At 32.8% G+C, this 23622-nt stretch overlaps 3 protein-coding genes across 4 annotated transcripts; all 3 read right to left on the bottom strand.

The window, feature by feature from the left end:
* Positions 1 to 148: 148 nt before the first annotated feature.
* On the bottom strand, positions 149 to 14090 carry LOC102605656 (probable serine/threonine-protein kinase At1g18390). Of its 2 annotated transcripts, XM_015311486.1 has the most exons (5): positions 14037 to 14090; positions 11184 to 11936; positions 1899 to 1931; positions 1542 to 1805; positions 149 to 1436 (listed from the first exon to the last, which is right to left on the bottom strand). In XM_015311486.1, exons 2-5 carry the CDS (start codon positions 11926 to 11928, stop codon positions 511 to 513), a joined length of 1968 nt encoding a protein of 655 aa, XP_015166972.1. In that variant the 5' UTR covers positions 11929 to 11936; positions 14037 to 14090; the 3' UTR covers positions 149 to 510. The 2 variants fall into 2 exon arrangements, with proteins under 2 accessions (XP_015166972.1, XP_006353811.2); XM_006353749.2 differs by lacking the exons at positions 11184 to 11936; positions 14037 to 14090 and adding an exon at positions 2160 to 3976.
* LOC107061713 (probable receptor-like protein kinase At1g67000) lies at positions 13252 to 14028 on the bottom strand. Its single transcript, XM_015311477.1, has one exon. The coding sequence runs from the start codon at positions 14026 to 14028 to the stop codon at positions 13252 to 13254; it is 777 nt and encodes a 258-aa protein (XP_015166963.1).
* A 3374-nt stretch (positions 14091 to 17464) lies between the features above and the next one.
* On the bottom strand, positions 17465 to 22859 carry LOC102582992 (probable receptor-like protein kinase At1g67000). The gene is made up of 3 exons (XM_006353761.2): positions 21970 to 22859; positions 18786 to 18818; positions 17465 to 18688 (listed from the first exon to the last, which is right to left on the bottom strand). Exons 1-3 carry the CDS (start codon positions 22718 to 22720, stop codon positions 17538 to 17540), a joined length of 1935 nt encoding a protein of 644 aa, XP_006353823.1. The 5' UTR covers positions 22721 to 22859; the 3' UTR covers positions 17465 to 17537.
* Positions 22860 to 23622: the final 763 nt, after the last annotated feature.

Consider the following 23622-nt stretch of genomic DNA (forward strand, 5'->3'; position numbering starts at 1 on the left):
ATCAGATCCTTCAAAAATACACTACTTTTAGAGGATCCGAAACACACTCGTCGATATTATTGAAGAGTTCGAGCAGCATAGCTCTTGATGAAAGAGCATTGTGCTGGAAAGCCACTCTTGGTTAAAGAAAATTAAAGATAAATCAGCATAAAGGATTGAGCACGTACAATCTTTCTTGCTTAAGAGCACTGAACTTCTATGTTACATTCGAAATCAGTCAGTTGTCATACTACACTATACGGATAATGTTCTCTTGAAACTAATCCTATTCTTCCATTGCTACGCACTAAATTAAACATGTACTGCTACAAAAATAAATCAGCAGATCACTTGAGAAGATCGAAAAGATAAAAGAAGACTTGAGAAGTTCAAATTGAATCATTAAACGTGTTGCACTGACATATGTACATCCTCTTTAACAGAGAAAACCAAGGTAATCAAAGTGTGTAATTCAGGTTTTGGAAACCAACATGGAAGGCGTTTGAGTGCACCACCTTAGAGAACCAAATGCTAGGTACTACCATTGGGTGTTGTTAAACTACTACTCCATTTTGCAGTAACCGAATCAGGTGAAACTAATGATGTGTTATTCTTCGACAAGCCTGCATCATCGTCATCAGGATGACCCTTGTCTGTTTTCCCAGTTTTATTCATTCTCTGAATTCTCAGTAGAGCCTCCACAACTTCCTGCATAGATGGCCTCATATCCCCGTCGTTCTGTAGACATTGGAATGCTAACTCTGCCATTGCAGTTATCATTGACCTTATATTATCATCAGTGTCAAACCCGATATTTGAATCCACCAACTCATGTAATAAATTGCTCTGAATCTTGTTGATGGCCATATTTGACAAATTAATTTCATGTCGGTGCCTACAGATATCAACAGCAGGCAGTGATGATATAAGCTCAACTAATACCACTCCGAAACTATAAACATCACTTTTGTCAGTGAGCTGATAGCACTCGTGGTACTCAGGATCAACATATCCAGGAGTACCCTGTGGAGCTGTTGAGACATGAGTAAGATGCGTTGGGAAAAGCCGAGACAAGCCAAAATCTGCTACTTTAACACAGAAATTATTGTCCAGAAGGATATTATTAGTTTTTACATCACGGTGGATGACGTCTGAAGCATGGAGATAGGCAAGTGCGTTTGCTGTTTCTATGGCAATTTTCATTCGTGTATTCCATGAAGGCGATCCACGCCGTGAATCTCCACCGTGTAGATGATCAGCAACTGTGCCATTTGGAATGTATTCATAAACAAGTAGAAGCTCACTGGAATGGCGAGATGTGCATCCGTAAAGAGTGACAAGGTTTGGATGATGCAACCGTGTTAGGATATCAATTTCATTCATGAATTGCTCTACTCTCTTGCAGTTGTTTTCATACAAACGTTTAACAGCAACGACACGTCCATCACGAAGTTTACCTATAAGCATATCATATTCAACCAAATGCTTAATGAATCAATCAGGTGTGTGAGTTGAGTGACACATTATCAGTAAGAATTTCAATTTTAGATCAGTTTACTTACCTTTATATACTGTGCCATATCCACCATCTCCAAGCTCTTTCTTGGAATCAAAATTGTTAGTGGCTTCCTCCAGTTCATTGTAGTCAAAGAGGTGAACTCCCATAGCTATATTAGCCTTTTCAGGATCCTTCATGGAGGAAGGATAGGAAAGAATGTTTCTGGTGATCAATGACGAACCAGCATAACTTTTTCTGTTCTGTCTACGACGATGGATAAGGAAAATTACACCTGCCATCAAAGCGGTAAATGCAGCCGTACCAAAACCTGCAAGAAGAAATGTGTATTGGAATTTCAGTATTCTTGAGAAAAGAGGATAATAAGACAAATCAGGGTGGAACATATTCAAAGGACAATCACCTATGCCAATCTTTACTCCGATTCTGCTTCTTCCTGAAATGAAAACATGACAGGTGATCAACTGATACCGAACAATTGTAATGTATCACAGTAAAGCATAACTAATTAGCTGCTATCAGTATCACCTCAATCGGAAACGTTATTCCCTTAACATGATCAATAAATAACAGAATGGTTTACCTTTTTTATCTAGGAATTAAGGAGATATTCTCTACTCAATGTCAAACATGGATTTAAACTTATAATAGTTTCTAAATTTACCATGAAAGCATGTTCTTGGTTGGGTTTGGTCTTTGCAAATGCACAAAAAATCATTACTTTGAGCACCACAACGCCCTCCACTATTCCGACAATCTCTACAATTACTCCCATCCCACTGCAGAAAGAATCCCTTTTGTAATACTTGTGTGTAATTCATTTTTAGCAATCTATCTATGGAATCAGTCTCAACAAGGGCATAAACAGGATCCTGACACGATTCGACTGAATAGTTATAGTGCTCCAGAAGCTCAGTATGAAAAACCGCGAAAGAATGGTGAGTGGCATTACGGGCACAATTGACATCATATGTCTCCCTTTCATAAGGTAGAGTGCAGTCATAGAAGAAAAAGAGATCTGCAGTGTTAAGTCCCAAAGAAAATGAAGTACCCCTTGTGCTAAAATTATGTCTTGGTACTGGACATTTGTTTTCTTCATCAAACACGTCTGCTTTCGCTAGCAGAATCGAGTAGTTTGTGTAATATACTTCCTTAATGATAAACTCCTCTTCAGAAATATGAACAAATGGCTTATGTTTGTTGCAAGTGACATTATAAGCTGGTAAGCCACAGTAGGATGGCTGTTTCTCAGGAATCCAAAAAGGGTATGATATGTTCACTCCATCACCACAATTCTGTGTAACGCAAGCACTAGAATTGAGGTAAATAGAAAGAGTGTCATCTGTTAAGGTGAAGAAAAGAATCGCGACTACAAGAACAGAAACAGATTTCTTTACCATGAATAGGCTTTGAAGATTCATATGATGTTTAAAACAAGAAGAAAAGACAAAGGGATAATTTGTATATAGAGGAAAGGTTTGGTATCATAGTTGTATACAATTTGTGTAATTCATTCTAAACAATTGTTTATATATTCATTTATATAAGTTAAAATAATTGAGAGTTTGACAAAGTTGCCAAAGGAAAGACAAGTTAAGTTTCAAAACTTGAAGCAACTATAAAGAAAAAGTGGTTGTCATTTTGTACATTTTATCATTGATTTGACTCCTAGTCCTCCAATAGAATGATCCAATTTGAGTTGTCGTTACACTGCATTTTTGTCAAGTCTTTAAGGCCAAGTAATCCATCCATTGTGATGGTGTGATATGTATTCCTCAAATTAAAGTTGATTAATCAGAATAATCATTTTCATTTTGTGATGGTGTGATACGTATTCCTCAAATTAAAGTTGATTAATCAGAATAATCATTTTCATTTTTCGATAGGTGGAATTTCTCGGCACGAACATAGACTAATCTTAGTGGAGTCCTTTTAGTCATATATCAATTACATTGGTTGGGTTCGGCTATACGAATCATTATATTCATTCCACTCCATTTTATCTAATTTATCCTTTTAAGTCACCTATGTTACGCACTAAATGAAGTGGATGAAAGCTTGAATCTTGAAAAGCAAAACATACCAAAAATACATTTTTATGTTATAAACGAAAACTTATTTTTATTAATACCAAGAATAGAAAAGCCCGAGTCGTGAAGTCAGCTTAAAATATGATGGAAAATACGGAAATTCAGGTGTGAAAAGTAGAATATAATTGCATTATGTAAAAGCAAAAAACAAAAAAACAAAAATAAGACGCAAGTCTTATTGTAAGATGACGTCAAAGCCAACTACTACCTTTTAAGTAAGTCAAGTTATAGTGTGAAGAGAATATTTTTCATGGATCTTGAAAATTAAAACAAGCTGATAATTTATTTACCGTCTAATGTTTGGTAATAAATAAAAACAATATCAGAACACCATAGAGTGAGAGGGGGTGGGGAAAGGGGCCTCAGGGGTAGGATGGTCGAGGAATAGGAATTGGGGTGGGGGGTAAAGCGCAGTTTCAATTAGAGGCCTAAAATATAAACAAACTTCGCATACACATTCGTTCAAATTTTAAGATAAGAGTTAGAACCATAGAATCTCAAGAAGTTGATGACTTGGTATACCCCCATTTTAATATGTTTGTTGTAATGCTTGAAACTAAAATTTAAAAACAAATAAAAAAAAATTGTAATTCATTTTGTTCAACACTTTTCACTATTATTTTTTATTTTTAACAAAGTACAAAAGATGTTAAAGTGAGTAAAATAATATATTTTTAAAATATTATACTTTTAATCATAAATAATAATTTTTTTCTATAAAACATTTAACACATAATTTATCCTTGATAAAAATTTGGGACCCCAAAATTTGGAGGCCTAAGGCATAAGACTTATTTTACAAAGCATAGAGCCGCCCCTGCAACCAATATAAAATGTCACTTATGAAACTTATTTTCCCTATACTTTCATTAAAAAAATCATTTTTCGAGAAACAATATTTTCTAAAAAACTTATTCAATGAAACATGAAAAAAAAATAAAAAAAATTCCTCCTTACAAGAAAAGGGAGTTTGGAAATTTGAGATTTGAGCAATGTGGGGATAAAATGATTTGAGTTTAGATTGAGTGTAGGACCAATTAGGTTTCTAAAGTTGGAGTTGGTTGAACCGAAAGTGAAGAAATGAAGGGGAGTACTCGAGTTTATTATATTTTGTCACGATGTTCACATTTGCTTTAAAAACTCACTACCTAATGGAAATCGAAGAGTTAATATATAAAAGGTCATTCAGGTATAGAAAATTTATGCAGTAATGTTATTGGATTTTATTTTGTATCAATAAAATCATTCGTTTTTTATCTTTTAAAATTACTCAATAAAAGTTGCCATTAAGAAAATCATACATAGTAAAAGCCAATGATTGTATGTCATGCAAATATGCACCTCACGAATAAATAAAATCAAAGAAAAATGGGGTCGTTTGGTTGGGAACAAGTTATCCCAGAATTAGTTATCATAAGATTAGCTATCTTAGGATAACTTATCCCACCATGTATATGGGATAAGTTATCTCATCACTATGATATAAATTGTGAGATAAGTTATCCCAAACATGGCAACCAAACAAGATACAAAAATTTTATTCCATCACTATTTTCTTATGCCATTACTATTTGTTTTTATCCCGCACACCAAACGAGTGTAAGTTTACCTACCAACATGGCTAATCTATAGTCTAAAAGTAATAGACAAAATAATAAAGGAGATCTTTTCTCCAAGTATTATGTTTTACCATTTGTTAATTAAGTCCGCACGGATGCCATGGCTTTATCCTTGAGTTTCTCCATTGTTTCCTCCAAATTTTTTTTCTTCAATGGCTTTCTCATGCTTAGTATTTTGGCTTTAAGGATTCATATATATATTAACAATAAATAAGAGAACTCATTCAAATCCCATGATTAGAGGAGATTGTAATTCTAGGAAATTTTATCACATTAATATTTAGTTGTTGTCTTTTATGTGTATGTTGCCTAGAATGTCATCTGTCTAAAATAAAATTTTAGATTTTCTCTTTATTGTATACAAATGTGTATATAGTACGACGAAAATAAGAAAAGAACGATAGATTTCTTTTAAGTAAGACCCTGTTTCAATTGGTTTAAAAAAAATAGTTTTTATAAAGTAACTTTTTAAAGTCAAAAAGTAACATAAGAGAGTTTTACTTTTTACTTTTTACTTTTTACTTATTTTAACTCATTTTAAACTTATTTTAAGTTATTTTTAAATTTTTTCATACACTCTCATAAGCTAAAATGACTTAAAAGTAGGATTGATCAACTTTTAAGTCAATCCAAACATGCTCTAAGTTTGTCACTTTATTCAACATGACCACAAAACTTTTCTGAAGCAACAACCATTATTTCTCTCTTTCTTCTTTCCCTGAATCCATTTTTTTGTTCTTTTTGAATGGATTAATCAAACTTAAATCCAGTGCTTTCAGCTATTTCTATAATCCAATCGAATAACTTTGTACCACAATTCTTAGTCTAACGGGACAATTTTGTTTTTTACACTGATATATTTTTTGACGAAATGAATTATCCTTTATGATCACAACTAATGTGGAGACGCATATTGGAGCAAGAAACGCAGTTGGACATCTTATTAGCGGATTGGTCAAATCATCACCAACTGATCCAACGTACGACACAGATCACCGAAAATCACAAAGTTTGAAGTTGGTTTATTCATTTAATGATCATGCATTTAATGCAAAGATTCAATCGCTGGCAACAACTAGGGAGATATGGGAAGTTACTTCAAAAAATCTCTATGATGAATCGGATGAGACTCATTTATATTAACTGAATCAGTAGTTTTTCACCACCAAGAAAAATAGTCGATCTTTGTCTACCTATTATAAATGTAGCATGTCAGAAGTTCTAATAATGAGAAGTCAAAGAAAAATTTCAGTCTACAGAGATTTTGAGATTTATGAGCAGCATCTATAGACTATAGGATGGAACCACGGACTATAGATGAGGTTCGTAGACCAACTTCAAAAGCAGAAATTTTGGACTAAGAGTTCAGACCCAAACCATGGGTCGTAACTTCTATTACGGATTGTGGATTGGTTCATACATCAAAGTCCTGAAATATGGATATTAGCCTGAGTTTTATGAATAGGTTCTACGGCTCGTAAAAGGGACTATAGGTCGTAGATGCACCCCATAAATGAAACTTCAGAGCCCAGTATTATTGCCTAACTTCCACGGACGTGATCTACCGTAAATGAAACCATAGACCATAGATAGTCTCGTGGAAGCTGTTGAACTCAGCTTTTAGTAAGGGTCATGTTGGTCTTTTTCACTCTTTTAATCCTTATACTATGTTGTTTTAGTCTATCCTATGTGAGATTAAAGAAAAATCAGTCGACCAAAGCCTCTCCTCTCACGCATAACTCCTAGAATCTAAAATCAGTACGTTCAAGGTTACTCTTAAGCAAGAACTAAGATTCTTCATCGTCAAGCTTCAGTTCAAGATTCAAGATGATTTCTTCTCTCCAGGTATGTGAGGATTTTTTATATTCATAAATGGGTATCCTTTCACCCATTGAGTCCCAAAGAAATTCTAATTTTGCAATTCACCATTTCTATAACAGATAGGATTTTATGAAAAACATGATTCTTCATTATTCTCTGTCTTCCTCATGAATAGTTTACATTATGTGTTTCCACCTATTAAATCAGTATTGTATATGGTAATGTTATGAAACCTTAGTGTATAGATAATGCACATATCAGATTATTAGTTTTTAAAATTTAAGATACTTTTAGATAAAATGTCTCTTAGATATTATTAGTTTTTATCAGAATTCGTGAGCCTTAGTTGTTATAGTTTATCAGTATAATTCAGTGTTTTTAGTCGAATTGCTTAATCAACATATTTTCTTTAGGAGTTTTACTTAGCACCGAGTGGACCTAGGAATGAAGGCTCACCCATTAATTGATGACTAAGACCTTTAGTAGGAATTCTAAGCCACATAAATATGTGCCACCGTAGGATTATAAGGATAACCCCCCAAACCAAGATGACTCCTTAGTCTATTTATAAACATTAGCTTAGTGGTACTACAATAGCTCAAATCAACCTCTATACCTTGACAAGGTATATTGGACCTTTTTTATGGGAATTATACATCAAGCTCCATGTTGTAGCTCATGGTTATATGTCGGTTTATAGTATCTTTCACAGTTTAATCTCATATGTTGCATGACCTTGTAGCTAGTTATAATAGTTTCAGTATGTTTTAGTTGCATGTTTTACCACTTGGTCAGTGCATCATTTCATGTTATTCAGTACAACATTTCAGATTCAGCATGTCCACGTATTATGTTTATCATGCATATCCTACATACTCGACACATTTAAAGTACCAACCACATACTCTCGCGCTATATTGTTTGATAATATAGATTTGGGCGTTCAGGACTCAGGCCACGATTAGTACAACTTCAGATCAACTCAGTAGTTTTATTGGTGTATCCTCATCTTTCGAGGATGAACTTTATATTTCATTCAGTTGTTATGATTTTAGTTTTCAGACAGTTTAGAATTAACTAGGGGCTTGTCCTAGAAACTCATCATAGTAGAGGCTTTCAGACAGTCACATTAGCTTCAGCTTATGCTTACTCATATACAAATTGTTTTGAGTTTAATAAACCCATTTCAAAATTTGTTGCCGGAATCATATTTCAGTTCTATGTATGTATATCTTAGTGTTATGCTAGAATATGGGTTAGTTTGGGGTCATTTGTTGCTCTAAGCACCGTGTTATAATTAAGGAATCATCTCGGATTGTGAGAATAACGAACTCATAGTGATTTTTTCAGGAAATTGACCATCAGACAGCTTCATATATAACAGAGATCGGTGGAAGGGATTGTACATTTACATTCCATGATGTCCAGACTTTAAGTTCACACATTTTTAGTAGACTTGATCTGGAATTTGATTTAGTGATTATGCAAAGAGATCCTAAATTGAATTTGAAAAGTTGTTATGTGTATGTTAGTAGAGAAGCACAACAAAGACAAATCGTGAAAAGATCTAGACCATTCCGTGAATGTTCAACCATATGATGATTCAATATGATATACGAAGAGACGAAGCATTCCATCATCAGGAAAAATTTAAAAAAAAACTTTGTTTGCAATCATTATGGTGTAAAAGGCATACCAAATAATGTTGTTATGCGATTATTGGATATCCAATATGATGAGATTCATCCCATCATATGACTAGAGACTCTAATAACTTACAAACTAGTCATCCATCCTCCTAACAAGTTATTTTTATAGCTTAAAAATACTTGTAATATAGTGTGGGAAGGATCTGCTGAGTTGTCTAGTACTTTGACATTTGATACTGTTTTGGTGGCGCACTCACTCCAAAATAATTTATTGTCTGTAAGTCAAATTACTTTCCCTTAATTGTACCGTAACTTTTTGACCTTATTTTGTATCTTCTAACACCTTTTTACCTACCCTCTTGGTTATGGTGTTAAACAGGGAAAGCTATATTATCTGGAGTTGACTGAGAATGGAGAACATAAATTTGGGTATGCATGTCATACAAGTGGTGTTCAGAAGGCTAAAGAAAAATACGATTGTGGCATAGGAGACTAGGACACATCTCTTTTGGTTATCTTAAGTCACTTGGATCAAGTTTGTTTTCTACTTTAGCTATTTCAAATTTTCAATGTAATAGTTGTGAACTAGCAAAAAGTTTGAATTCTAATCAACATTGAGATGTGTTTCTCAAATTAATGAATGATAGTTTAGATGCATTTTCACAATCCCAATAATTTAAATATGAAACTCAAAAAAATGAATGATTTAAAATATGTTTTTGACACTTACCTCTAAATAAATTAAAATAAAAAAGGTTAATATAATATCCCAAACCTCAATAAAAGTAAAGTGTTATGGAGCAAATTTTTGGGAAAATTTCTAAAATTTATCCTTTTTCTTCCTAGATTTTTCTAGCTTTTTGTTGTTTACATATTTTGTTGGAAAGTTGGTCCAACACGGTTTGAGTAGGAGAAAAGCAAACATGAATTGCTGTGAAACTTCGCCACCGATGTTAAGACTTTAAGATGAGGGGTGTGCACTATTTGGATTAAACCAAAAAATCAAATCGAATTCTAATTTGGATTGGTTTTTTGGATTTTTGGTTTGGTTTTGGATTTTATAATTTTACTTTGTTTGGTTTTTTGGTTTGGTTTCGGATTTAGAAAAATGAAAATATAAAAAAACCGAATTATATATATATATGTTTAGAATTAAGTTGGGGTTAACCACTTTTGTCCCTTTTTAGTTATTTTCATTATGGTTTAGTTTAATTTTTATGTTTGGACATCTATAATTCATATACTTTTAAGTATTGTGTTTTACGTTTTACTTGTGATTTATATTAAAAATTATATTTAAGAAATTCAATATAATATATATATTTTATTTTATTTTTAAAATTGCAAATATAACTTTGTTATGTTTCTAATTATTGACATAACCGATTAACCGAACCGAAAAAACCCAAACCAAAAAGAGAAAAACCAAACCAAATTTATTTTGGTTTAGACGACGCATTAATGTTGATATGAATTTTATTTATTTTTACTTCATATAATTGATATATAGTTATATGAAATTTCTTTTTATCTTACAAATATATAGGACCCAAATTATGTGTATTCAAAACTGTAAAATACGAATTCACTTATGAGATAAAAGTAATCTCACGCAATTATTGAGCAGCAAAATAAATAATTTCCGTCCAGATACTGATAGGACTAATTTTCAGACAAAGTCAAAATTCTAAAGTCAGCTTAGGGATCGTTTGGTAGAATATATTTGTAAAAAAGGAAAATGGTCAAGAATATTCCTAATCTATTGGAAATGGTTCATAAATATTCTTCTTCCATCTTTTGGTCTAAAATTACCCTCCAACATTGTTTTTGGTTCAAAAATATCCCTCCTTTCACTTTTTGGTCTAAAAATAATATCAATCCAAATTTAATTTAATTTTTTTTTACTAATTAGGTAGTATCAAATATTAATTGAAATTAATACATAATGAGTATTTTTTATAAAATATAAAAATTTAGGATAATTTTTTAATGTTTTTTTTTTTGAATGTTTTAAAATTTCCAAATATTAGAACTTGGCCCAAATACTAATTTTTTCTGGGAACTTGAAAATATATTTGTCAAGTTATATGACCAAACACCACTTCCCAATTTTTTTCCAAATTTTTAGAAAGTATTCTTGGTGCCAAACGGAACAATCCCGTAATAGTTGACGTGTGATCTCTGTTAATGACTGTCCTAGTTAACACCTAAGGCCTGAAAGGGATTGAGAGGAAAAAGTCCTTCATTCTTTGTGTCAACCATTTGATCATAAATAAATAATACACCAACCAAAAGTTTAACTTCGACAGTGATGGACAATAGCTAAACTAAAGTTCTCAGTTCTTACCATAAACAAGACTTTTGACTTTCATACCCTAAGAACTTCAAATAATTTACATTATCATATTACCTAAACTATAAATTAGATATCTGAAAATAAGGTCGATCTTCTGGTAAATTAAATCTACTAAATTAGTCTAGTCATGTAAATGAGTTAAAAATTGCGTACTTTGGGATTCGCAGGTATCAAACTTTATGGTGCCATCATTGCAGAAGCACAACGACTCATGTTTTGAATTGTCGTAACCGCAACGCCCTTCTGATGCCTCACACTTTCCGCACTCCTTTGCGATCTGCCAGTCTAGTACGAATCCCTCACCAATCGCCGCACCAACTCCTCTCATCAACCCACCCTCCATCACCGGCACCACCACTTTCTTCTCACAAATTCCATACCACTTCAAATCTTCCGGCTCATGATCCCCAACATAAAAATATGAATAGTTTCCTCTTGATGTTAAGCAATCTAACCGATCAGCAGAATCTGGAAGGGAAACGGTACAGTTGTAGTAGAAATTAAGGTACAAATCAAGCTTCGAATATTCCAATGGAAAGTCGTCATCCAGAGTAAGGTTATGATGTACTCTCGGGCATCCTCTGTGATCAACACCATCAATATCCACCAGGGTAAGGGAGAGGTTATTGTAATCAATCTTCGTAACATTGAAAGAGTCATCAGAAATGTACAGAATTGAATTCAATTGAGAGCAATTGATCCCAAATCCTGGATAACCACAGTATTGTGGAGAGGTGGAGTGGTAGTTGTCAAGTCTCCAAAAAGGATATGAAATATTGAGTCCATTATCGCAAAAAGATGAAGGGCAATAACCAAATGGCGTAGTATTATCAGCTCTACTGGAGTTGATTATGAACAGAAGAAGAAGAGAGATGAAGAAAAATTGAGTTGGACACATTGTTAGATGTTAACCACTTTTGTCCCTTTTTAGTTATTTTCATTATGGTTTAGTTTAATTTTTATGTTTGGACATCTATAATTCATATACTTTTAAGTATTGTGTTTTACGTTTTACTTGTGATTTATATTAAAAATTATATTTAAGAAATTCAATATAATATATATATTTTATTTTATTTTTAAAATTGCAAATATAACTTTGTTATGTTTCTAATTATTGACATAACCGATTAACCGAACCGAAAAAACCCAAACCAAAAAGAGAAAAACCAAACCAAATTTATTTTGGTTTAGACGACGCATTAATGTTGATATGAATTTTATTTATTTTTACTTCATATAATTGATATATAGTTATATGAAATTTCTTTTTATCTTACAAATATATAGGACCCAAATTATGTGTATTCAAAACTGTAAAATACGAATTCACTTATGAGATAAAAGTAATCTCACGCAATTATTGAGCAGCAAAATAAATAATTTCCGTCCAGATACTGATAGGACTAATTTTCAGACAAAGTCAAAATTCTAAAGTCAGCTTAGGGATCGTTTGGTAGAATATATTTGTAAAAAAGGAAAATGGTCAAGAATATTCCTAATCTATTGGAAATGGTTCATAAATATTCTTCTTCCATCTTTTGGTCTAAAATTACCCTCCAACATTGTTTTTGGTTCAAAAATATCCCTCCTTTCACTTTTTGGTCTAAAAATAATATCAATCCAAATTTAATTTAATTTTTTTTTACTAATTAGGTAGTATCAAATATTAATTGAAATTAATACATAATGAGTATTTTTTATAAAATATAAAAATTTAGGATAATTTTTTAATGTTTTTTTTTTTGAATGTTTTAAAATTTCCAAATATTAGAACTTGGCCCAAATACTAATTTTTTCTGGGAACTTGAAAATATATTTGTCAAGTTATATGACCAAACACCACTTCCCAATTTTTTTCCAAATTTTTAGAAAGTATTCTTGGTGCCAAACGGAACAATCCCGTAATAGTTGACGTGTGATCTCTGTTAATGACTGTCCTAGTTAACACCTAAGGCCTGAAAGGGATTGAGAGGAAAAAGTCCTTCATTCTTTGTGTCAACCATTTGATCATAAATAAATAATACACCAACCAAAAGTTTAACTTCGACAGTGATGGACAATAGCTAAACTAAAGTTCTCAGTTCTTACCATAAACAAGACTTTTGACTTTCATACCCTAAGAACTTCAAATAATTTACATTATCATATTACCTAAACTATAAATTAGATATCTGAAAATAAGGTCGATCTTCTGGTAAATTAAATCTACTAAATTAGTCTAGTCATGTAAATGAGTTAAAAATTGCGTACTTTGGGATTCGCAGGTATCAAACTTTATGGTGCCATCATTGCAGAAGCACAACGACTCGTGTTTTGAATTGTCGTAACCGCAACGCCCTTCTGATGCCTCACACTTTCCGCACTCCTTTGCGATCTGCCAGTCTAGTACGAATCCCTCACCAATCGCCGCACCAACTCCTCTCATCAACCCACCCTCCATCACCGGCACCACCACTTTCTTCTCACAAATTCCATACCACTTCAAATCTTCCGGCTCATGATCCCCAACATAAAAATATGAATAGTTTCCTCTTGATGTTAAGCAATCTAACCGATCAGCAGAATCTGGAAGGGAAACGGTACAGTTGTAGTAGAAATTAAGGTACAAATCAAGCTTCGAATATTCCAATGGAAAGTCGTCATCCAGAGTAAGGTTATGATGTACTCTCGGGCATCCTCTGTGATCAACACCATCAATATCCACCAGGGTAAGGGAGAGGTTATTGTAATCAATCTTCGTAACATTGAAAGAGTCATCAGAAATGTACAGAATTGAATTCAATTGAGAGCAATTGATCCCAAATCCTGGATAACCACAGTATTGTGGAGAGGTGGAGTGGTAGTTGTCAAGTCTCCAAAAAGGATATGAAATATTGAGTCCATTATCGCAAAAAGATGAAGGGCAATAACCAAATGGCGTAGTATTATCAGCTCTACTGGAGTTGATTATGAACAGAAGAAGAAGAGAGATGAAGAAAAATTGAGTTGGACACATTGTTAGATGATGTTTGAAAAATTGCAAATTGATTGTGGTTTACATGTAGTTGTACTACCAAAATAATATAATTATATATTTTTTTTATATTTGACTTGGTCGTCATGGAGGAATTAAGAAAAAGCCTAAAATAGTTATTTATATTTGGGTTAAGAATGAAATCATTCTTAGATTTTTACATGGAGCAGTAATAGTCATGTATGTTGCATTCTTAGATTTAATATTTTATTTTGTCCACAATTTTATGTATGGAATATTCAATCATTTTTAAATATATTTAATAGAAATATAATTGTACGAGAGAGAACGTTAGAAGAAGAACACGTTGTTCTGTTTGGTAGATATATTATTGCAACTAAACTAAGAATACCTTGACATATGATGTTGCAAGAAAGAAAAGATTTATACTATTATACGTGAAAATGACGTGATGAACCTCTCGATGATAACTGCAATAACAATTCTTTTAAACAAAACAAGGTGTTTATCTTCTCACCTTCTCTCATATGCGGTTATTATCTTTACTAAATGTATAAAAATATGATTGAACATTCTATACATAAATTGTGGAGAAATTCATGTTGAAAATAGGCAAAAGTTTGGGAGAGGATTAAAAGTACACCACTATTGCAAACGTGAGGGACTATTACTACTCCATGTACAAAACTCAAAAACGATTTTGCGTCTTAACCCAAAAATAAGGGACTATTTTTAAAAAAAATCTCCAGAGGAATTTGTAGGAAACTTCGAATTTGGTTGTTAAATTTCTCTTCCATACCTTATAGTCAAGACAGTCACATATTGGAATTAGATAATTTGGTGCGATTGTGATTTATGTGTTGGAATATAGAGACGTAAAATGGAGAAGAAAGTGACAGGCACTTGATAGGCATGTGGAAAATATTTATATACTATCAAACTGGAGAAGACTAGTATTTTGTAATTAATTGTATTTGAACATGACTTTTTTTTTTTTTTAAAAAAAAGAAACTTAAAAAGTTTTGTGAGTGTAAATCACTAATATTTCCCATGTGCTATATTAATAACTGAACTTCAATATTTACAAATAATTAACAATTTTGAAATTCAATATATGAAATACTAAAGTAATTTTTAATGTCCAAATTACATTTGAATCAAGTTAATTAAACAAGAAAAAAATGGAAGTCAACATCTAGCAGGGAAAGAGTTGAAACTTGAATTCCAAGAGAAGAAAAATCAAAAGCAAGAAATTGCAAGGGGGTTTCCTTTGTTATGAGAAAATACTTTAAAACATTGTACTATCGAAAGAAGACTAGGAATTTCTGAATGGTCACTAAAATATTGAGAATATTCGATTATCGAATAATAAAGTAACTCAATTGTTTATTTTTTTTTAGAGATACTAAATATTTAATAAATTTCATTGTTTTCTAGTTAGCATGTCACTAAGTTTCATTTTAAAAATAAATAAGCCTTTTTTACTCATCAAATTCGTGTTTTATATTCAATCAAACATCCGGTTAAAGAGTGGGGCACATTCATATGAATCAAATCATATTTTCTGCGGAAAAAGTTCAAAAATGACCTATTAAAAAGAATTTAAAAATATCCTTCTCCCATCAATTGATTTAAAATGCCCTTAACGTTTAATACTCCTTCCTTCACAGAAATTTAACGTGGAATTTAACTAAACAATTTTCGCTAGTCCACATAATTTTTTTATCAAATAAAAAGACCCCACCCAACCCGAAACGTTTCACTGCCAATTTAAGCCCTTTATCTGTTCTTCTTCCTCTACTTTCTTTCTTCAAACACAACAACTGCAATCCAAAAACAACAGAATTTTTATGAACCCCACGTATTTGGATTGAAGAGTTGTTGTTATTGTTGTACTAGTTATGGAAAGGGTTGTGCAACCACATGATAGTTGTAGTGAATGACTATCCACTTCAGAGGCGGCTCAACATAATTCGAAGTCTTAAGTCGAAATTTTAATTAGAGGCCTAAAATGTAAATAATTTTTTTTTGTATTGATTTATTTTTCTAAATTTTTAGATGTAAATTATTACTTAATATCATTTTTATAAATGATTTTTTCAAATATTTTTCTTAAATTATTATTTTTAGGTAAGATTTTATCAATTTAACATTGGAAAACATCCTTTAATTATCGAGTCAATTATTATATGAAGTGTTAACATAATTCTATAAGTAATAAGGTGATAAACTTTAAATAAAGATAAGAGTTAGAATCATAGAATCTGATTCAAAAGGTTGATAACTTGGTATACCCTATTTTAATATGAAAATTTACGAAGAAATAAAAAATAATTTGTAATTCTCTTTGTTCAACACTTTTCGACTATTGACTCATATTTTTGACAGAGTATTACTTTAACTATCAAAGATTTGAAAAAAGGGAGTACAAAAAAAGTTAAAAAGGATAAATAATGTAAGTGTTAGCGAAGAATATATAAGAATGAATGCAAATAATATTTTCTTGACTTCTTCTATTACAATGGGGTTAAGAAGATTAAAATAATTAATATATATCGAGAGACATATCAAAGCATAAGCTTGCAAATTTTTGTAAGTTCAACCACGGTAAAATCTTCTTATTTCAAATTTTAGATATACGATTTGAAAGCAAGCAATTAAAATATTTGACTGATCATAAGTACTCCTTCTATCCCTACTTACCTGTTCAATTTTCTTTTTTTACTTGTCTAATTTTAACAAATCAAGAAAGGATAATTTTTTGTAGAATTTCTTGAAAATTTTAAATTTTAAATTCATTCAATTCATAATTAATAGGAATAAAATAATAAACTCACTATGTCAATCATTATTTTTTTAATAGAATGTGTCAATTTGAAAATGAACAAGTAATTAGGAACAGAGGTAGTATGAAGTTTGCAATAATTCTAAATTCAGAAGAGACTGCAGTAGTTTTAATCCTTTTCAGAAGTGATTCAGTCAGAGATCATAGTATCACAATAGTAGAAGCCAAGAGAATACGACTCCCATATTCTTAAAACTCATGTTCAAAATATCATTATTTCCTCCATTTAAAATTGAGAAAAAGTTGAAGAAAAGAGTTTGGTATAGACGATGGTCAAGCAAAAGATCAAATTCCAATGAAGATTGGGTTGGGTTGAGTGTTTTTATTTGATAAAAAAATATGTGGATCAATAAAAATTGACCACTTGTTTAGCTAAATTCCTCATCATATTTCTGTTATCGAAAGAGCATTTTTAATCTAAAGAAAACGTTTAAATTAATAAATGAAAGAAGAACATTTCGAAACCATTTCTAATAGGTAAGAACATTTTTGAGCCTTCTCTGTATTTTCTAGTAAGTCACTACATGTTTAACCAAAGTGTACATTTACTGAACCAAATCATGTTTTCTATAGAAAAGGACCAAACTGTATTCAAAATGGCTCATATTTGACTTCTGTTAATCTTTGGTCATGAATATTACTCTTATATATATATATATGTTATAACCCAATATTGTCCACAAACTTACTCTTCAAATTGTACAATTGTTGAGTCTGTAGACTCGAGCGTCGAACTCAAAGTAGAAAATAAGAGTGGCTTTGTTGGTCGCTCCAATGTCGATCCTTCTGATCGTGAAGGAGAACATATGAAAGGTTTTGGTGGCATTTGCATGGCCTCTAAGCTACCTTCTAACATTTCAATTACCTTACCAATGGCTGGCCTTTGCAGGGGATCTGTTTGGATGCACCACAAGCCAACTAATATCATTTTCTTTGCAATCTCCTCTTCTTCATTTGTCATCGTATCTCTTATAATTAGTTCTTCATCTAACAAAATTCGTTGATAAGCCCAACGCGGAAAGTATATTTCACTATTATGGCTTCTTTCAGCACTGTAGTTCTTTCTTCCGCCAACCATTTCAAGAACCATCATTCCGTAGCTGTAAACATCAGATTTGTGGGACACTCCTCCAAAGTTTCTACTGAACACCTCTGGAGCTATGTAACCAATGGTTCCTCGGGGTTCTAGTGTGGACATTATGCTCTCTTTTCGAGTAGATAGTTTTGCTAAACCGAAATCAGATATCTTAGGACAAAAGTCCTCATCCAGAAGAATGTTGTGAGGTTTTATGTCAAAATGCAAAATTCGGGAGTTGCATCCTCTATGCAAATATTCCAATCCTCGAGCTATCCCAAGTGCAATTTTGTATAACATTTCCCATCCCATGTTAGAATCTTGGTTGTATATGTGTTTATCAAGAGATCCATTTGGCATGAATTCATAAATAAGAGCTTTCTCCTTACGATTCAAACAGAATCCCAACAGAGTAACAATGTTGACATGAGAAGTTCGACTGATGCTTGCAACTTCGTTAATGAATTCTTCTCCATTCCCCTTTGTTTCTTTTAAGATCTTCACAGCAACAGGATGACCATTAAGGTTACCTTTGTAGACCCCTCCGTAACCTCCTTCTCCAAGTTTCTCCTTAAAGGAATTTGTCATTTTCTTGATGTCTGAATAGCTATACGCCGTTGATGCTAGGGATCCATACTGCCTCTGGAAGGCCTCTACATTATGATCTTCTCTTTTTGAAATTTTATTTTTTTTCCTTGATCGGAAGCAGCAAGTCAAAACGCAGGCTAAAACTATTGCAGTCCCTATTGCGGCTATGAATCCTATATAAGGAAACAAGAAGAAATGCTTATTGGAATTTTCTTAAGAAAAGGAAGATAATAAGATAAATTAAGGTGAACAAATTCAAACAATAATCACCTATTACAATCTTCATTCCGGGTCTGTTTCTTCCTGAAATTGAGACATAAAGGGGAGGTGATAATCTGATACCAAATAATAATAATAATGCATCTCAATAAAGTACAAGTAATCCATCACCTATGCCTGAAAATGGATATAGTTTCTAGATTTACCATGAAGACATATTCTTGGTTGGGGTTTGGTCTTTGCAAATGCACATAAATTCATTACTTTGAACACCACTTTGCCCTCCACTATTCTGATAATCTCTACAATTAGTCCCATCCCACTGCAGAAAGAATCCCGTTTGCAGAACTTGTGTGTCGTAATTCATTTTTAGCAATCTATCTAGAGAATGAGCCTCAACAAGGGCATAAACAGGATACTGACACGATTCGACTGAATAGTTATAGTGCTCTAGAAGCTCAGTATGAAAAACCGCAAAAGAATGGGTAGTGGCATTTCAGGCACAATTGACAGCCTCTGTCTCCCTTTCATAAGGTTAAGAGAGATGCAGTGTTATGCTCCAAGAAAAATGGAGTACCACTTATGCTAAAATTATGTCTTGGTACTGGACATGTGTTGTCTTCATCAAACACGTCTGCTTTGGCTAGCAGAATAGAGTTGTTTGTGTAAAATGCTTCCTTAATGATAAATTCCTCTTCAGAATTATGAAGAAATGGCTTATGTTTGTTGCAGGTGACATTATAAGCTGGTAAGCCACAGTAGGATGGTATGATATATTCACTAATCACTCCATTACGGCAATCATGTGTAATGCAGGGTGAAGAAAAGAACGTCAATGACAAGAACAGAAACAGATTTCTCAACCATGAATAGGCTTTGAAAGTTCATATATATGATGTCTAAAACAAGAAGAAAGGACAAAGGGAGTATGAGAAACCGGACAAAGATATTGGTATAAGGAAATTAAGGTTTGGAATCATACTTGAACACAATTCATCAAATATTTCGGCCAAACACGTATGCAGACCCTTAAATTTGACCCTATATTTCATTTTGGAACTTCAACTAAACCCTTCAACTCCAATTCTCATGTTCCATTTAGACACTTCTAAGTGACGTGGCAAAGGTGAGAGTAAACCCAAAAAAAAAGTATTTTTTCTTAAACAAATAAAAAATAAAAAGTAACTCGCAACTCTATTTTTTATGTACCACTTAAACACAAAATATTGATTTTATGATTTCTTTATTTTTATATATGTTCTTCAACTGCAGTTTGTATTTTAAAAATCGGTATTCGTCGGTTAATTATTGTAAAAAAAAAAAATTGACGGATGATCATAGATTTTTTTTTAAACAGCAAAGGGTCAAATATACCCCTGTAGTATAGGAAATAGTTTAAATATACCCCTAGTTATACTATTGGGCTAAATATACCCCTCCCATTATACTTTTGGGCTAAATATACCCTTCTGACTAACAGAGCACACGTGGACGGTTTAGATTAAATGAACTATTCAATTCAAAATAAATCAAATTTTGATATAACCCGCCCCGTTCCAATAATTTAATCCGACCTAATTATAACATTGACCCACCCAATGAAGGTATGAGAAATCAATTTCATGTTATAGAAAGGGAGAAAACTAAAGAGGAGATCTATTTAGTGAATCAATTGCAATTCAGGTTGTGTTGATAATTGACTCTTCCATGTTATCTCACAGGCTTTTTCCTCGTTTTTCTTTGTCAAGATATTAAGACTGCTCACTTGTTCATTGATCTCAAAATCTCCCTTAAATGAGGTGTTTATTAATTAGCAAATAATAGTTGACAACAACATCATGACTGAGCCAAGAATTTCTCAAGTGTTTACTGACTTGCTTACTGTTAACTGAGGCTAATATTAAACAAGATATTGTATGTTGAAGCAATGGATTCATTTGTCGATTTTCTGTTCAGTTTCCTAACTTTTCCTATTGCATCAATGATCAAAGCTCTAAAAGAGGTTTCTGGATAGGATGCATAGAAACTTGTAGAGAAGTGTAACGGATTTGGAGTTACAATGGCTTTCTTTTTCTTCTTACCAAAACAGATTACTCAACCCTGGTGTTGCACCAAGACATGAGTGCCAGAATGAGTTGCTTCCAATTTTTGTGGAACTTCCCGATCATAAACTTGGGTGGGTCAAATGTTATAATTAGGTCGGGTTAAACTATTGGGACGGGGTGGGTTATATTTGAATTTAATTTAATTTATTTTAAATTGAATAGTTCATTTAATCTTAGCCGTTCACATGTCCTCTGTTAGTCATAAAGGTATATTTAACTTGAAAGTATAACGAAAGGGGTATATTTAGTCCGAAAGTATAACTAGGGGTATATTTAAATTTCCTATACTGCAGGGATATATTTGGTCCTTTGCCCTTTTTTAAAATAACAATTTCTTTTCTAGAGTTTCTCTGTATTTTTGTGTGAAAAACAATCGACGAAAGTGCGTCGATTTTCTTTCTTAAAAAATCAATGACAACTCATACAGTTACATTATCATTGACTTGCCTCCTGTCCTCCAAACTAATAGAGAGTTTGACAAAGTTGCCAAAGGAAGACAAGTGGAGTTTGAAAATTGTAAAGAAATTATTGGTTAATGAGACGACTTCATACAGTCACATTATCATTGACTTGAAGTCTTGATTCCTGTCCTCCAATAGGATGAAAAGAATATCAAATTGTTTGTTTGGATGATGAGGAAGTGATTAATGAAAGAAATTTTTGGCATTCAGTTAATTGAATATGAATATACATATAGAGAGAGACAAGGAGAAGAATAAATACTCCCATAATTTGACACAATAATGAGAATGTATTTGTTACAGTTTTAATATATGAAAATTGTAATTCTAATTTTGTATCTAGCTAGTTTACTGTGATTTAGCTTTGACATGTCAGCTCTTGATAAGCAAAATATGGGCCTTTTAAACTCAAGTTTTTACCCAAGATTATGCTTACTGTATAATTATTATATCAATTTTGCTGTTAATTGATGGATTGAATGCTCGTTCCATGTTTGGCTGTCAATTGACGACAATACATAAGTGCTTAGTTTGAGAGTATTTCCTGCTTTAATTTTTGTGGCTAGCCTATCTATCTGAAAATAACGTAGATATTCTGATAAATTAAATCTACTAAATTAGTCTAGTGATGAATTATATTTTGTTTTAAAAATTGTTAAAATTGCGTACCTTGGGATTCGCAGGTATCAAACTTTATGGTGCCATCATTGCAGAAGCACAACGACTCGTGTTTTGAATTGTCGTAACCGCAACGCCCTTCTGATGCCTCACACTTTCCGCACTCCTTTGCGATCTGCCAGTCTAGTACGAATCCCTCACCAATCGCCGCACCAACTCCTCTCATCAACCCATCCTCCATCACCGGCACCACCACTTTCTTCTCACAAATTCCATACCACTTCAAATCTTCCGGCTCATGATCCCCAACATAAAAATATGAATAGTTTCCTCTTGATGTTAAGCAATCTAACCGATCAGCAGAATCTGGAAGGGAAACGGTACAGTTGTAGTAGAAATTAAGGTATAAATCAAGCTTCGAATATTCCAATGGAAAGTCGTCATCCAGAGTAAGGTTATGATGTACTCTCGGGCATCCTCTGTGATCAACACCATCAATATCCACCAGGGTAAGGGAGAGGTTATTGTAATCAATCTTCGTAACATTGAAAGAGTCATCAGAAATGTACAGAATTGAATTCAATTGAGAGCAATTGATCCCAAATCCTGGATAACCACAGTATTGTGGAGAGGTGGAGTGGTAGTTGTCAAGTCTCCAAAAAGGATATGAAATATTGAGTCCATTATCGCAAAAAGATGAAGGGCAATAACCAAATGGCGTAGTATTATCAGCTCTACTGGAGTTGATGACGAACAAAAGAAGAAGAAGTAGAGAGATGAAGAATACTTGACTTGGACACATTGTTAGGAGTTGATGTTTGAAGAATTGCAAACTAATTGTGGTTTACTTGTGTATTCAACCAAATACTGTATTATATTTCTTATATTTGACTTGGTCACGGAGGAATTTGGAAGATAGAGTAGAAGAAAGTGACAGGCACCCCGCCGGACTTTCAAAAATGAAAAGTATCTCATAAATTAGGACAGAGATAATAGAAATTAAGGTTCATATCAAGCTCCGAATATTGCAATGGCAAGTCGCCATCTAGAGTAAGATAAGGGAGTAGCCACTGTCATTAAACTCCCTTACAGAATTGAATTGATTTGAGAGCAATTGATCCCAAATCCTGGATAACCACAGTATTGTGGAGAGGTGGAGTGGTAGTTGTCAAGTCTCCAAAAAGGATATGAAATATTGAGTCCATTATCGCAAAAAGATGAAGGGCAATAACCAAATGGCGTAGTATTATCAGCTCTACTGGAGTTGATGACGAACAAAAGAAGAAGAAGTAGAGAGATGAAGAATACTTGACTTGGACACATTGTTAGGAGTTGATGTTTGAAGAATTGCAAACTAATTGTGGTTTACTTGTGTATTCAACCAAATACTGTATTATATTTCTTATATTTGACTTGGTCACGGAGGAATTTGGAAGATAGAGTAGAAGAAAGTGACAGGCACCCCGCCGGACTTTCAAAAATGAAAAGTATCTCATAAATTAGGACAGAGATAATAGAAATTAAGGTTCATATCAAGCTCCGAATATTGCAATGGCAAGTCGCCATCTAGAGTAAGATAAGGGAGTAGCCACTGTCATTAAACTCCCTTACAGAATTGAATTGATTTGAGAGCAATTGATCCCAAATCCTGGATAACCACAGTACTGCTGAAAGGTGGAGTTCTGTCAATATGAAATATCAAGT

This window comes from Solanum tuberosum, unplaced genomic scaffold (genome assembly GCF_000226075.1).
Source record: "Solanum tuberosum cultivar DM 1-3 516 R44 unplaced genomic scaffold, SolTub_3.0 scf00160, whole genome shotgun sequence".
Taxonomy (NCBI): domain Eukaryota; kingdom Viridiplantae; phylum Streptophyta; class Magnoliopsida; order Solanales; family Solanaceae; genus Solanum; species Solanum tuberosum.

Bases quoted from the DNA above. Each gene is read 5' to 3' on its own strand.
- LOC102582992 (XM_006353761.2), bottom strand. From the start codon at position 22,720: ATGTGTCCAAGTCAAGTATTCTTCATCTCTCTACTTCTTCTTCTTTTG. The intron at 18,819-21,969 runs GTACGCAATTTT...TCTCAATTTCAG, and splicing joins TGATACCTGCGAATCCCAAG to GAAGAAACAGACCCGGAATG. The intron at 18,689-18,785 runs GTGATTATTGTT...TTCCTTATATAG, and splicing joins CGGAATGAAGATTGTAATAG to GATTCATAGCCGCAATAGGG.
- LOC107061713 (XM_015311477.1), bottom strand. From the start codon at position 14,028: ATGTGTCCAACTCAATTTTTCTTCATCTCTCTTCTTCTTCTGTTCATA.
- LOC102605656 (XM_006353749.2), bottom strand. From the start codon at position 2,916: ATGAATCTTCAAAGCCTATTCATGGTAAAGAAATCTGTTTCTGTTCTT. The intron at 1,932-2,159 runs GTAAATTTAGAA...TTTTCATTTCAG, and splicing joins ACCAAGAACATGCTTTCATG to GAAGAAGCAGAATCGGAGTA. The intron at 1,806-1,898 runs GTGATTGTCCTT...TTCTTCTTGCAG, and splicing joins CGGAGTAAAGATTGGCATAG to GTTTTGGTACGGCTGCATTT.